General features: G+C 40.2%; 1 protein-coding gene across 1 annotated transcript; it reads right to left on the reverse strand.

Annotated features, from left to right (window-relative positions):
• Positions 1-5,646: 5,646 nt before the first annotated feature.
• Positions 5,647-16,213, reverse strand: Polr1f (RNA polymerase I subunit F). The gene is made up of 4 exons (XM_038337655.1): positions 15,946-16,213; positions 9,371-9,512; positions 6,681-6,889; positions 5,647-6,154 (listed from the first exon to the last, which is right to left on the reverse strand). Exons 1-4 carry the CDS (start codon positions 16,197-16,199, stop codon positions 5,785-5,787), a joined length of 975 nt encoding a protein of 324 aa, XP_038193583.1. The 5' UTR covers positions 16,200-16,213; the 3' UTR covers positions 5,647-5,784.
• Positions 16,214-16,654: the final 441 nt, after the last annotated feature.

Here is a 16,654-nt window from a genome sequence, read left to right on the forward strand (position 1 = left end):
GAAACTGCAACAAGATATTTATCATTTATCCAGAAACTGTCCTCAAGATGAACCCCTGGGGGAGGGGTAGCCCTGTGGGCCCTACAGCAGTGTTTTGCTTGTCTTTAGCTTAAGGTCTTCAGTGCATAGAATCATCACCAGCAAATGAGAATTCTTGGACTTCATTTGTCTTGTTCTAGCTAAGACTTCAAGCAGCATGCTGAACAGAAGGGGTAAAGTGGAAATCCTTGTTTCTGACATTACTGCAAACGCTTTTTGTCTCCTTTAGGCAAGCTGTGGGTTGAGCACACAGCAAGTATATCATCCTTATTATGTGTTATTCCTACCTCGAAGACTTGGTAGAATTACTGAATTCATTTGACTCTAGCTCGTTTTTAAATTGGGGGGTTTGTCATCAAGTGCTCCCTAAAATGTCCTCAGTGTCTGTTGTAATGTCTCCTTTTTTATTTGAATGCTTCTTTATATTTGACTAAAGGTTTGCTAACCTTGCTAATATATGCAAAGAACCAGCTTTATTTCATTCGTTATTTGTAATTTTTATTAACTTCAGCCTTTACTTTTATTCTCTCCTCCCATCTCTTCTTTTTAGTTTGTTCTTGTTTCCCAAAGCTTTTCAGTGCATCATTAGCTATTAAAATTTCCAGATGTGAGTACTCAGACCCATGAATTTTTCCCTTAGTCCTGCCTTCATTGTGTTCCATCAAAACCAGTTTATAATCTTTTCATTTTCATTCGATTAAAGGAACTAACAGAAAGCTTCATTTCTCTCTTCAACCAATTTTCACTCTAATAATATGTTTAGTTTCCATGGATTTGGATACTTTTTTTTATCATCCCCATTGCTCTTGATACCCACCCTTTTCCCACTGTCATCAGAAAGAAAACAAGATTATTTTTCAATTTTCCCACATGATACTTGTGTCCTAATATGAGGTGGGATTTGAGGGAAAGTCCCACTGGCTGAGAAAAATGTTTAGTTTCTGTGAAATACTCATAGCTATCTGCTAGATTCATTTGACTTATGATGTCATTTAACTCCAGAGTTTCTCTGCTAACTTTTTTTTTTTCCCAGATAGCCTGTCTATTTAAGGGCAAAACAATCTAACTTACTCATTCTCATTGTATTGTGCTTAATTTGTGGTTTGGGATGTTAAGAGTATTTCTTTTGTAAACCAGATCCTCCTATATTTGGTGCATATTTGTTTAGGATTAAAATATCCTCCTTGTAGATTTTTCCTTTAAAAATTATGATGTGCTCCTGTTCTCTTATGATTAGTTTTGGTTTAAAGTCAGAGAGTAGCTATGCCTTGAATGAAATACTTCTCATCCTTTGACCCTAACGTGGTATCCAGTGTTGATGAGTAGTCTTTTTTGGAGGCAGCAAAAAGATGGATCCTGTTCTCCAAGCCAGTTTGTTAGTCTGTATCCTTATTTAAGATAATTAATATTCAGCTATTAGTGAAATATATATATTCTTTTCCTCCATCCCCCCCCCCCCACCGACAGGGTTTCTCTGTTTGGCCTTGGCTGTCCTGGATCTCACTCTGTAGACCAGGGTGGCCTTGAACTCAGAGATTCACCTGCTGCTGCCTCCTGAGTGCTGGACTTAGATCTCTTTTAATCATTTTTCCAAGCATTATTTGTTCCCTGTGATGATTTCTTGGGTGTTTAACTTTTTCTTCAGATTGACATATTCCTTCTAGTTTAGAACCGGCTGAGTAATCAGAAAGTCCTTGGACCCCTTCGTAACTATGGAGTTTTAATTTCTCCTTAAGTTTTTAGTTTTTCTGGGTTATAATAGTCTGGGTTGTTGTGGTTTTTCAGAACGCAAATAAATTTTTCCAAGTCTTTTTCACTTTAAAAGATTCTGTCAAATAACCAAGTGCTGTCTTGTAGTGACTTAACCTTTTTCTCCTTAGCTTTCAGTGGCATGAAGAATTTATCTTCTGCTTCTGTTTGGTATCCTGCAGTTGTCTTGCACCTGAAAGGCATCTCCCATTTGGGAGAGTTTCATCTGATTTCACTGAAGATATTCCCTATGCATTTGGGAGAGTTTCATCTGATTTCACTGAAGATATTCCCTATGCATTTGCTATGAACTTATTCCTCTCCTCCTATGCCCATATTTTAAAGGTTGGGTCTATTCATATCTCAATGCTATCCTTTTTGTATTTTTTTTATCTCATTAGTCTTCAGAATGGTCCAATCCCGTTACTTTATCTTCTCCCTGGCTCTGTCTTCAATGTGATCCATTCTACTGAGATTTTTATTTTCAATGTCTTTGATGTGATCCATTCTACTGAGATTTTTATTTGGCTTACTTTCATTTCCAACATTTTTTTCAGTTTGGATTTTCTCCAGCAATTCAAATTCTATTTTCTTTCCTTTTACTTATGCACTTTCATACATATATACATTGAGTAGATACAATAATTCTCATGTAGCTCTTACATCTCATTATATATATATATATATATATATATATGAGTAGATAGATTAATTCTCATGTAGATCTTACATCTTCTCATTGGCCTCTGCATTTCACAAGGCTTTGTGAATAAACACCATATATAGTTTCCAATTATTTTCTGCTTGATACAATTCACGACCCTTTAATCCTAGTCATCTCTGGAATCTTTAAAATCTAAATGTCATTGATATTTCCCTCCCACCAATTCCTTGCATGGTAATATAGACACTTGCCTTAAAGAGGGGGCTATCTATCAGCAAATAGAGATGGGACATACAGGTTTTCAAAAACCCATAAGGAAAGATCCGCAACTCTTCAAAGAGTACTTACGTCAAAATCTACTTATTTATTGCTGTTTACTCCATTCCATCTCATGGGTTTATCTAGCTTTTCTACAAGGGGGAACTCTGGGGCTTGAACAAGAAAATGCACTTGGTTGAGAATTTGAAGGTGTGTGTCTAAGATCACTATACTATAGCTCCTTTTTGACCCATCATGGTGGGTTTTTTTTTCTTTTCTATCTTGTAGTTTACCAATTATAAGAGGCTGGACCAGATACCTCTAAGAACTATCAGTGTGAATATTTTACAAATTCTCTTCCTGAAATCGGGTAGAAGGTGAATGCAAAGGCTGTAGCAAGAGCAGTGGGTTCTCTGAGACTAGAAGACTTCTACCACAGGATGCCTTGCTGCCCAGGATGCAGCTTTGTTATCATTTCCAGCTAATCTAAAACATGCCTACCAAACTGACCTACCGTGAAGTGTCCTGGCTCCTTCTTCCTACTACCATCCATATTTCTTAAGTCCTGCATCTTCCCAGACACAATTCTGAAACTTCCCTCATCAACAGAATAGGCTCCCAGTGTGATAGGCAAGACTTTGAAATGAATGGTTCATTTGTGAGCTAGCCTAGCAGAACCCCCCAGCTTTGATTATACTAATATTTTGTGTCATGCCATACAGCATGAAAGTTAATCACCATAGATCTCTGGTGTAGTATAACAATCATGTAGAGAAAAGCTTCACTCAAGAAGATGAAGATGGTAAGTGCCAGGGGTCGGTCACCACTTATTCAAACAAGCCAATTCTTTTAAAACTCAAGAGAATCATTTGAGGCAAAATAATGTGGGAATTTAGTTATTTTGCTAATGTGTAACATACTTTTTTCCCAATAGCATGAACTGTGACGTGCTTTCTTGGTATATACAAAAGGTTTGAATTGTGTGAGTTAAAATTAATTATAATTATATATATTCAACTCCGAAAATATGAGGAAAACATTTACTGAACATTTTCAGGATATGTTACATCAAATCCCAACAATAAAACTTATTTCAATACCTTTTCAACTCACACATTCATCTAAACTGCACTGTCCAAAGGAAGGTAATATGAGCCTCATGTACAATTTTTATTTAAATTTGGAGGAAAAAAATAATTAGAAACAGACTAAAATTAGTATTTTACTTAAATCATTATGGCAAAGATGTTAAAATTTCACCAATATAAACACTGAGTTACTTCACAATCTCTGGTTTCTTGTACATCTTTAAAAGCTCCTGTTTTATACTAACAACACATCAATTTGGAATAGTCATAGTTCAGGGAGAGACCCAACAGCCACCAGAATTTCAAAGGTTGTGAAAGAAGATGGTTTGTGTCTTTCCCCTGTGCATTCTGTCTGCACACACTAAGTTGCTGCCATTCCTTAGACTCGATGCACCACAGACTAAGAAACGCAGTTGTCAAAATTATCTCTTTATCAAACATTAATGCTCATACCATGCCTGCCACTCAGTCAGGGACAACAGCAGTGACTGACATGGAAAGATCAGCCCTACGCCTGTACATGTACAGACACTAACTAAAGAGTGGTCAATACTTTCTACATGCATTTACTACAATTACTAACCTTTACTATTTCCTTACCTATGCTGTGTGCACACAAGTGCTTCTCCCATGTTGCTTAATGGAAGAGCTACATCACATTTGCATTTTAATAAATAAGGCTTGCCTGAAGTTGCAGCATTGATCGGCCTTAGATATCAGGCAGTGGTGACACACACCTTTAATCCAATACTAGTCTGCCATAGGAACCTGGTGGTAGTGGTGCACGCCTTTAATCCCAGCCCTAGAGAGGAATATAAAACAGGAAGAGACAGCAGACACAGTGTCATTCTGCGAGATTCCTGGAGGCAGGATCACCATTTCGAGCTGAGGTAGAGATAAGAGCCAGTGGCTGGCTGTTTTGTTTTTCTGACTTAACCTGAAAGTCCCAGTATTAGTCTCTGGGTTTTTATTAATCGTGCTACACTTGACTAACTTTATATATCCTTGCCCCTTAATAAAAACATTACAGATATTAAATGTCTGTAAATGCATGGTTATGGATTGAATATGAGCCTCAATCAGTTTATCCTCTCATAACCATCTTCTGGATAGTCACAATATATTCCACATTTTTATCAATAAAAGCAATAATGGTTGTTTCTTCCTCAAAGCAATTCTAGTAGCCCAACTCTAATCATTATAAAGTTACTAGAAATTTTCAACACGCACGTGCACACACACACACACACACACACACACACACACACACACACACAAAACCCTCTTCTGGGAGAAGAGAACGAGTTTCCCACCCACCACACATTTAACACTGACAGTCACAGGGTAAGTAAGAGGTCTAGATATTCTTTAGCTATATATATTCAATAAAAGAGAAATACTGAGCTGGGCGGTGGTGGCGCAAACTTTTAATCCCAGCACTCAGGAGGCAGAGGCAGGCGGATCTCTGAGTTCAAGGCCAGCCTGGTCTACAAGAGCTAGTTCCAGGACAGGCTCCAAAACCACAGAGAAACCCTGTCTCAAAAAACCAAACAAACCAAAATAAATAAATAGATAGATAGATAGATAGATAATAAATACTGTTTAAAGGAAATTTAAAACTAGTAAAATGTAATGAGCTTTTAAAAATAAAGAAAAAATCATGTTCTGACTAATGGCAAAATTTATTATCAGAAAAAACTGAAAGTATTTATAAAGTTCTTTGGCAAATATTGAGAACGTATAATTTATCACAGGAGTGGAAGCAGGTGTTAACATTTTATACTGTATGTAATAAAATCGTACTTTAACAATACTGCTATTATCTAAAGTTTACAGTCACTCGTGTGATTTTAGTACAAAACTCTCCAATTACAATCGTGTGTCTGTGAACTTCCCGCATACTTCAGCATTTCCGACCTTCACAGAATCTGTCCGTCTGCACTGTGTAAGTCCGTCAACCCTGGAGAAGGCAGCCAAGCTCTCCTCTTAGGTGACAGAGTCGACCTCCGCACTCTGTTTCCTTTTCTTCTTCTTCTTCTTATGGTCACTCTGATAGCCACTGGAGTCACTGGCTTGGAGAGCAGGGTCCTGCTCTTCCTGGTGCCTTTTCTTCTTCTTCTTCTTCTTCCTTGGCTCTTCCTCACAGAGGTCATTCACAGAATCTCCACACAGTAGGTCTGTTTCTTCCCTTGGCGTGACATCTGCACAATCTGCTAGCTCCGTGACACCATTGGCTGCTTCATCTGCTTCTTTGTCTTTCTTCTTCTTCTTTTTCTTCTTTGAAATTTTCTCAGCAACCTCTTCAATGCCAGTTTCTGCTACGTCTTCAGAAACTACAGAGCTCTTAAGCTGCAAACTGTAATTGAGCAGATTTTAAAAATATTAACAGCGATAATCAATTAGACAGGAAAAATGAGGCCAAGACAATTTCAAGAGCCTGTTTTTTGGCACAACAAAGGAACATAAGGTAGTTAGTGTAGCTCTAATTCCAAAAGTCCTGTCTTGATATTACTCAGGCCACTGAAATATCTACGAGTTGTCAATGTCGAGCTCAATGGTAAAATCACCCAGCTCCTTTTGATCTTTGCTTTCTCTCCCTATGGCAGGCTGGCCTCCAACTAAGGATCCTCTGTCCAAGCCTTCAGAACGCTGGGATTACTTGCACATGCTACGACACCTGGCCCAAATTTAACAAAAACAAAAATGTTAATTTTTTTCCTTTTACTGAACTTCTATAGAAGCTCAAACACAGCTTCAGACTTTGGGGATGGTTAAGAAAATCCTAGCTATTAAACATTAAATCCAGGTGAATTAACTAAACTAGGGTATACACCAAAACAACAAGAGTCTGCTGTTTATTATTGTAATTGTCATACACTAACCTTGTGGCATTTAGTTTTCCTCGAATGCAGAAGACCCCAGCAGAATCTGAATCTAAGCGAAATACATCAAATTCCAGTTCATCGCCTACATTTATCTCCAAGGTCTGCCATTCCTCATATGACATCTGCTCAGGTTTAGGGATAGAGGCATTAAAACACCCATGTACTAAACAGCCAATATGACTAGAGGAGACTTTATTAACTGTACCCTGTAGAGGAGAGAAAAGAAAGAAACAACATCAAGAAGAGAGCAAAGAAAGTCAACTGTATAATTCTGAAACTCACCTTCAGAAGAGAAAATATCAGATTAATGGTATGTTTTCATATCATAAAAGTTTATTAAAACATCTAACAACTTATTAAGTCATAGAAAAGCATAATTTTAGAAAACTTAGAAACTTTAAACTTTATTAAATATAAGCAACAACTAAGCCAGTTCAGCCTTAATCTAAGGCATGATGGGGATGGGGACGGACAAAGGAGCCTGAGTTCTCACTGCAGGGTCTCGGGAACAGATGACTCTATGACCACACTGAAGTCAGGAGAATGCACCGTGATGTGCATATGTAATATGTGAAAAGCACAAGAGAATGCACCGTGATGTGCATATGTAATAATGTGAGACGCTCAAGAAAATGCACTGTGATGTGCATATGTAATATGTGAAAAGAACAAGAGAATGCACCGTGGTGTGCATATGTAATAATGTGAAAAGCTCAAGAAAATGCACCGTGATATGCATATGTAATATGTGAAAAGAACAAGAGAATGCACCGTGATGGTATATGTAATAATGTGAGAAGCTCAAGGCAAGAAGTTTCCAAGTGGGTACAGATTAGCATTTCTCTAAACAGACTGAACTTCAAAGCACACAATTACATAGTTTACTAATTCAAATTAACATGATATAAACAGTTTTATTAGGTTTATTCTTTATCAACCTGGAACACAGATTCTTGACTAAATCAAAAAAAACTTAAGGTACTATATGACTTTAAGACTTAAAAAAGGTAGCTTTCCATAAAACTTAGTTTCTATGTTCCTTCAGGAATCAACATGCATGAAGTATACGAATGAAAACCCTACAATATTTTTTTAAAGATGCATTTTCTGAAACACAGAACATAACGTACAGTGAACATGCATGCTTTCTTATCTGTCCTGACCAGGTATCTGATGGCGCCACCCTAAACAAAACAAACCATGGTACGGTGACAGAATGAGGTATTTATTTCTCAACATTTATTTTTTTTTTTTTTTAGTTTTTCGAGACAGGGTTTCTCTGCAGCTTTTTTAGAGCCTGTCCTGGAACTAGCTCTTGTAGACCAGGCTGGCCTCGAACTCACAGAGATCCGCCTGCCTCTGCCTCCCAAGTGCTGGGATTAAAGGCGTGCGCCACCACCGCCCGGCTTATTTCTCAACATTTAGAGGGAGAGAGAGAGAGGGAGGGAGGAAGAGAGAGAGAGAACAAGGTATCAAGTTTTAGACACAAAGAAAAGAATCTTATATGCACACGGCTAAATGAGGAAGCCAATCTGAAAGGAATACTTGTTGCTTCAGGGGTAAATATCTCATATGGGCTGCTAAGACAGTTTAGTCAGCTCAGGCTGGTGACCTGAATTTGACCCCCATGACCCACGTGGTGGAAGGAAAGGACTGACGCTTGCATTCGGTGGCAGTGCATGCACAACAAGCAGGTGTAACTGTGAGTTTCTAGCGTCTTAGAAAAAGGAAAGCTGTGGGATACTGAAAGGATCGATGGCTGACGGGAACTGATGTGAACGGTGAGGATTAGGAAGGAGGTAGTGCACAGGAAACTCCAGGCAGGCCAGGTATTCTGTATGGTGTTGGACAGACAGGACAGTAAATTTGTGAAAACCTAAGGGATGTAAGCTTGACTAACAAACCTACGAAAACAGCCCTGAACAGGAGCACAACCAGGGCCAGGGCGCAGAGAGAACAAAAGGAGAAAAACAGTCTAGCTAGGCACCAGTATTCCCTGCTTCTTGGCCCAGCAGGATGAAAACTGCCCCAGACATCCATGCCAAGAAAAGCAGGAGCCGAACAAAATCTCTCCTCCCTCAAGCTGTTTCTGTCAACTATTCTGTCATAGCAACAAGAAAACGGCTCAAAACCCCACCTACAACAGTGAAAACAGCAAAAACTACGTACTGGAAAGATGCGAGAGAAAACCATCCAGGCTGGTGTGGATATAAACCACAGACACCAGGGGAAGCAGGATGTACGTCCTTAACAACAAAAGGTAGTGTGCCACCACATGACCGCAACTATCTGAGAGAAACAAGATCAACCAGAGCAGGAACGCCCGTGCACCCGCGCTTACATGGCACTATTCACAATAGCTAAGACAGATCGAGCTACACGCTTGTCAATGAATGTATAGTTACAGTCTGCAGGCACAGCACAGCACTGTGAAACAAATATCCCGCACAGGAGGAATTCCTGCAGTGTGCAGCAGTGAAGAGAACGGAAGTGCATCACGTTAGAGAAATAAACCAGGCACCCAAAGACCAGTGCAGGTTTTCTTCCCTGGGGACACTAAATTCCATTTTTAAAAGTAACCTGCAAGTAGACTAGTGATTACTAGGGAGTTGGAGGGGCTTAAGGTCAGAGTAGGGGCATAGAGAGAGAGGATCATATCAACAAAGTAAGAGCGGTAATGTACATACCATTAACTTCTGCCCTGGCTCAGGGCAGAAAATAACAAAATCTGCTTCAATGTTAAGATGAATGTGTCCTTGGTCATCATAAATATCTCCCAGTTCACCCACAACTCTGATGTTATCATATGCAATAGGGACACCTAAAAGGCTGTTTAAAAAAAAAAAAGATACTGTTAATCCTTCTTAAAGATAATCTTAGTAAAGGTGACACAAAGCTGAGAGACAGGGGGATCTCTGAGTTCGAGGTCAGCCTGGTCTATATAGTGAGTTCCAGGACAGCTAGGGCTACACAGAAAAACCCTGTCTCAAAAAAATAAAATAAAAATAAAAAATAAAAAAAGAAAGAAAATCCAACCCAAAACAAAAAATATAATCATACTGATCTGCTATATCTCCCTGATATACCGGCCATTGCCAGAACATAATGGCAATGGCATCACCTAATCTTGTAGGGTATAGGCTAACAATAGCAGATCTATTTTTAAAAAATGGTTCTTCCTTCTGAGGATTTTTATTATTTTATTGATATTTATTGAGCTCTATATTTTTCTATGCTCCCCTCCCTGTCTCTTCCCTCCCCGCTTCAAACTTCCCCCAAGGTCCCCATGCTCCCAATTTACTCAGGAGATCTTGTCTTTTTCTACTTTCTACTTCCCATGTAGATTACATCTATTAAGTCTCTCTTAGTGTCCACATTGTTGTCTAAATTCTCTGGGATTATGGTTTGTAGGCTGGTTTTCTTTGCTTTATGTTTAAAAACCACCTATTGAGTGAGTACATAATGATAATTGTCTTTCTGTGTCTGGATTACCTCACTCAAAATAATGTTTTCTAACTCCATCCATTTTCCTGCAAAATTCAAGATGTTGTTATTTTTTTCTGCTGTGTAGTACTCCATGGTATAAATGTACCACATTTTTCTTATCCATTCTTTGGTCGAGGAGCGTTTAGGTTGTTTCCAGGTTCTGGTTATGACAAACAAAGATGCTATGAACATAGTTGAGTACATGTCCTTGTGGCACAATTGAGCATCCTTTGGATATATACCCAAAAGTGGTATTACTGGGTCTTGAGGAAAGTGGTTTCCTAATTTTCTGAGAAATTGCCATACTGATATCCAAAGAGGCTGTACCAGCTTGCATTCCCACCAGCAATGTAGAAGTGTTCCCTTTTCCCTACAACCTCTCCAGCATAAGTTGTCATAAGTAATTTTGATCTTGGCCATTCTTACAGTTATAAGATGGAATCTCAGAGTTGTCTTGATCTGCATTTCTCTGATGACTAAGGATGATGAACATTTCCTTAAGTGTCTTTCAGCCATTTTGGATTCCTCTGTTGAGAGTTCTCTGTTTAGGTCTGTACTCCATTTTCTTATCGGATTATGTGATCTTTTGATGTCCGATTTCTTGAGTTCTTTGTATATTTTGGAGATCAGACCTCTGTCTGATGTGGAGTTAGTGACGATCTTTTCCCATTCTGTAGGCTGTTGTTTTGTCTTGTTGACCATGTCCTTTGCTTTACAGAAGCTTTTCAGTTTCAGGAGGTCCCATTTATTGTTTCTCTCAGTGTCTGTGCTGCTGGAGTTATATTTAGGAAGTGGTTCCTTGTACCAATACGTTCAAGTGTACTTCCCACGTTTTCTTCTATAAGGGTCAGTGTGGCTGGTTTTATGTTGGGGTCTTTGATCCATTTGGACTTGAGTTTTGTGCGTGGTGATAGATATGGATCTATTTTCATTTGATATCCAGTTATGCCAGCACCACTTGTTAAATATGCTTCCCTTTTTTCCATTTGATATTTTTTTACTTCTTTATCAAAGATCAGGTGTTCGAAGATGTGTGATTGATATCTGGGTCTTCTATTTGGTTCCATTGGTCCACCTGTCTGTTCTAATGCCAATACCAGGCTGTTTTCAGTACTGTAGCTCTGTAGCAGAGTTTGAAGTCAGGGATTGTGATACCTCCAGAAGTTCTTTTATTGCACAGCATTGTTTTGGCTATCCTGGTTTTTTGCTTTTCCAAATGAAGTTGAGTACTGTTTTTTCGAGGTCTTTGAAGAATTTTGATGGGCAACAATAGCAGATCTTACCAATTACACTTTACCAAAAAATTCCCATGTGTTTGTTAAGTTAAAGCAACTATCCACACGGGTCTTCAGAACTATGCCCTGCAATAAACTGGCACTTTATATGCTACCATGTGACTCAGTCACAGTAGGAGAACAGGGGGAACAAGGTAAAGGAACGCCTAGGTACTTGTATGAGTGATTATGGGAAATTCTGACATTATCTACCATTCCTGAGTTACTATGCCTGACAGAATATAGCAAGGGAAGCATTACTGTTTAATGTTACACCCTGTCATCACCAGAGTCAATGACTCAATACAGAAAAATACAAAACTGAAGCCTTCTCTAGTGAAAGGGAGCGTTAGCACACACAACCGTATAACTTGGTAACAGGCACGCTTTACTACTTACCGTTTATTACTTCCCTCCCGCAGCAAACACTTCCTGAGAAACTTCCTGACTCCCAAAGAAACCAACCACTCCTTTCTCCCATGTGAAAATGTATTACTATTAGAAACCTAGTTTTACTGAATCCATCTCTATATATGTTTGGATTTTGTATACAACTTTAGGGTCACAGATGTGGGAAAATGTTTTCTGGCCTCAATTAAGTTTCCAGTACAATCCATCCAGAGTAAGAGAAAGAATTCTAACAGATTTCATTTTAGCAAAGCAGCCACAACTCATAGGGAAGAAACTGTAACAGATACTTAATTAGGAACCCAGAAATTTAGAGATCTTCTCAGGAGAGCACTCTTCAAGTTTTTAGATTCTACACGCAGCTTACATAGGCAGGAGTCATAACATCACTAAGACAATACTAGAGACACTGAAAACAGAACAGGAGGGAAAAGCAAGAAGCATCACCACAACTGATGCCTTCCCTCTGTATAATACTCAGAAGAGATTCTCTATGAGGAGAGCATCACTGTCCCCTAGCAGGCATTTGGGGAAATGGAGCACTGTCCGCGTTTATCACAGCCAGGAAAGATGATGGGCACAGAATTTACATTTAAAAATAAGTATATCAAAAGTCATCTGTCAACTTTGCATGCTCTTAACATACTAAAAAATGCTGGGAATAGGTTAATACTTTTACTTTTTTACTGTTTTACTTTTGTTGTTTTCTTTGTTTTGCTTGTGTTTTCCTTGTATTAAATCCAAGAAGACTGTTTTGTGGCACTTTACCAAGAGTAACTATTTCCTAGACACAGCACTGTTACCTGAGTAACTATTCCCTAAGAGCACTGATGATGTAGACACAGCACTGTTACCTGAGCTCTAACTGCAAACGCCTGAGTCGATGCTCACTGTGACTGCATCTCTTATCCAGAAATCCCTGTGTGTGTGCAGAAGCACCCAGCTTCTTCAGTCTGCCCAGGCACTTGCGCTTGATGTCATGGATTGAAAGTGGATGTGGCTAGAACACCACGTAAAAATTTTAATTATGTAGGTTTTGTTAACTTTTAAATTTCATTTCAGCATAGTGGGCAATGTTTTCATAACAGTAAAGAGAACACTGGAAATTACTGCTTCTAAGGGGACACTAAGTCCCAAAGGATTCACCATCACTAAGGTCTGCTATGACCATTGAAAGAATAAAAAAACTTGTGCAAACCACAAAACCTTTGAGAACTACTTAGAATACCTTACCAAAAGTCATACACTCGAAGAAATACACTCTAACACTTTATTTAAAAAAATCAAAAACTCTCAAGTAGCTATCAGGTTCACATGGGAACTTCACCTAGGCTATGTGGGGACATCTAAATCACACTGACGGGATATGCAGCTTGAGCACTTCAGACTTCTTTGGAACTACTAGGAGAGAATGCATTCGGTATCTTTAAATAACACAAGGATGACAAATGGAAAACAATGGGCTTTGTTTAGTTTTCTTTCCCCACAACAGGCTTCTTACAAATTCAATTTAGAAGTTATAATCTGATTTAAGAAAACCACTTTCTTTCTCTAAGAGAACAGTCCAAGGTTGAAATGGGATTACCACTTTAGAAAGACTGTGCCACTGAGAAAGAAAGTAAATCCGTCAAACAGGAAGATTGGAGAGATGACATAAGCAAACACGGGAGTCTGGACATCTCAATTCCTCTCTATGTATGTGTGTGTGTATATATACACATATGTGTATATACACATATATACACATATATACATATATATACATATATATATTATATATATACATATATATACATATATGTATATATATATATATGTGTATATATATATATATAATAAGAGGATCAGGACCTACTGATGCTACAGGATTGCCCACTTGCCAAGTCTGAAAACATAAACTATACAGAATAAATGGTTAATTAATATTAAAATACAATTCCCAACACGTTCAATGTTTTGTCTCTTCCTTACTTTATTAATACTCGGATAACACTAAAATCTAATCTGCACTGAAAAAACTAGGTTTCTTTTAGCATAACACATGAGTAATAAGGAAGGGAGGTATCCAGATGGATTTAAGAGCATATTCTATTCTATACAGCTGCATTATACAACTCTGCTACAGAAATTATCTGTTCCTCATGGGGAATAACAGCTTCTATTATACATCTCTAGACAATTTCCTCTAATGATGAAGTAACTGGTTAGAATACTACATAACATAACCGCCTGTGTTTTCATATTTAATGATCGATCACCTTGTATGTTCTTAAATCTTTTAAACCTTCTAATCATTTTACTTAGCTAATTACAAAAAAAAGATCTCTCTCTATTGCCTCATCCTATTTAAAATATCATCTAATTCAAAATTGCTTCTTAAATTGCAGATTTGGCCATGTCCCAGGGACTGCAGATATGTACTGCTCCTCTCGAGAAAACGCCAAGTCTCAGCTGGAGGCTAGTAAGTGGATAAAGCAACAGGTGTGCTTTAAAAACCAACATCACAGGGCCGGAGAGATAGGTCAGTGGTAAAGAGCACTTGGTGCTCCTGCAAAGGACCCAGGTTCCAGTCCCACCCACTGAGAGGCTCAGAACCATCCATAATTCCAATTTCTGAAGATATGATGCCTTGTTCTGACGACCCCAGGCTTGTACATGGTGCATTTACAGACATGTAGGCAAAACACCCATGCACACAAGTAAATCTAATACAAGGAAAACAAAAGCAAAACAAAGAAAACAACAAAAGTAAAACAGAAAGTAAAATGAGAGAGAGAGAGAGAGAGAGAGAGAGAGAGAGAGAGAGAGAGAGAGAGAGAGAGAGAGAGAGAGAGAATATAACAGATGAAGGCAGAAGGAGAAAGAATAAAGGCCGGTTTTCTAAGTCACCCAACCCCCAGCTCACCTCTCCCCTACCCCAGTCTTTGACACTCCACTTAGGTATCCAGGGGCACTCAGTGCGTTCCCCCTGCCCTAAGCTTCCCCACAGTTACACATTATATACAGCCCTCTGGTCCGAGCACACACAAAGCCGACATTTACTTCCCATCTGTTTATGCCGCTCACTGGCTGGAATGTATCCTCTAACTCTAACTACTGTTCTATGGTGTTGTTCTCAAAAGCTACAAGACTAATTTCACTTCCATGTAACTAAATTCAGGTCTGTCAAATTTTAACAGTTCTCTGGATTTGGTTTACGTTTATGTCCCCACAATAGCTCTAAGCTCCCTAAAAGTAGGATCCTACTTTTGTCTTTCTATGCAACTCCCCAAGATGTGCAGACATACAAGTATGCGCTGGCGCTTCGAGGAAGCTGTATTTATTATTCTAGGCAGGCTTGATAGAAATGGGGTGCCCAGAGAAGTGGTAACAGCTTTAGATAATTTCCCTAATAACAGTCACCACAAGAATCCCCGAAACTCCGAAGTTCCATGGAATCACTGAAGGACGATGGCGTCTCGGGGAAGCTATGCCTCGGTCTTGGAACCTCGTCCCCTTTCGCACCAAATTAATTGTGGAGAATTAAGGTATTATCACTTCCTTTTGAAACTCTGAGATTTAATTCTGAGACTTTCTTTTCAAGTTATTCTTGAGTATCTTAATATAAACACACTAGTTTTATTTTGTTTATTCGTGTCTAGAAAGCCGAATAAACTTTCTCTTCCTACAAACAAAACTAGGCAAAAGGCGATATTCACCGTGCATTTCCAACTGGGCCGTAGAGAACACCTCGGGAAATCACCCTAGGCTAACAAAAAAACCCGCCTATGCCCATGTTTATACGCTATCTTCCAAGGGAAGAGAATCTCGTACTGACAGGAAAATTTCACTATTAACGGGAACTCAGCTGGAAGTGGCTAAGTTAAACTTTTATAAAGCGCAGCCCACCGCGTCTCTAGACACTGGGATGCTCTTGGCCCGCGCTCGCACTGGCTGTCAGCTTCCTCCCCGGGGGCTGGGTCCCCCCCACCCCACCCTGCGGTCCCGGGGCCCGTGCGCCCGTCCTTCCGCGGCGCCGTGGGGCCACCGGACCGGAGCCCATCCCCACGCCGCGAAGGGGCGGCGGGCCCGGCGGAGCCCGCCGGAGACCGTACCTCTCGGAGTAGCGCAGCAGCTCGGCGTCCAGCTGCTCGCGGATGCCCGTGCGCTTCCGGCTCAGGTAGCGCGGCGACAGCGCGATGTGCCTGCGGTGCGGGCCGGCCACCAGGCACGAGTAGCGGCTGCTCACCAGCGCGCACGCCGCGGCGTAGCTCGGCAGCTCCAGGCAGGGCAGGACCCCGGCCTGAGCCGCCGCGGGCCTCGCCGGGGCCGCCCTGGGCCGCGGAGATTCCGCGCAGCCCGCAGCCATGCGGCTCGACCCGGGCTTCGGCGCGCGCGCGGTGACGTCACGCGCCCGCCCCGGCTCCGGTGCCGGTGGCGTCATCAACCCGAGACCGACCCGTCTCCTTCGGGCTGCGTTATGCAGGTGGGACCAGCAGAGGGCAGTTGCTCTTTCCCAAATCCAGGTAAAAACGCAGAGGCCTTGGTACCCGTGGAGCATGCATCAAACCTGGAGACAGATTGTTCCCCGCCAGGAAAGTATGCTGTGATGGGGAGAAGTTTGGTTTTATTGATCTGGACCTTAAAAGGCGGAGGTTCAATATAGCCTGATTTTTTTTAAGCTCTTCAGTTGCTTTCAATGCTGGGCCAAGGTCTAGTAAATTAGTATTCTCTTTTTGTGTGTGTTTGGCTTTTTTGCTTTTAGACAGTGTCTTTCCGTGGAGCTTTTACGGAATTAAAATTCACTGTGTTTAAAGCCACTTG

This window comes from Arvicola amphibius, chromosome 7, assembly GCF_903992535.2.
Source record: "Arvicola amphibius chromosome 7, mArvAmp1.2, whole genome shotgun sequence".
In the NCBI taxonomy this organism is placed as follows: domain Eukaryota; kingdom Metazoa; phylum Chordata; class Mammalia; order Rodentia; family Cricetidae; genus Arvicola; species Arvicola amphibius.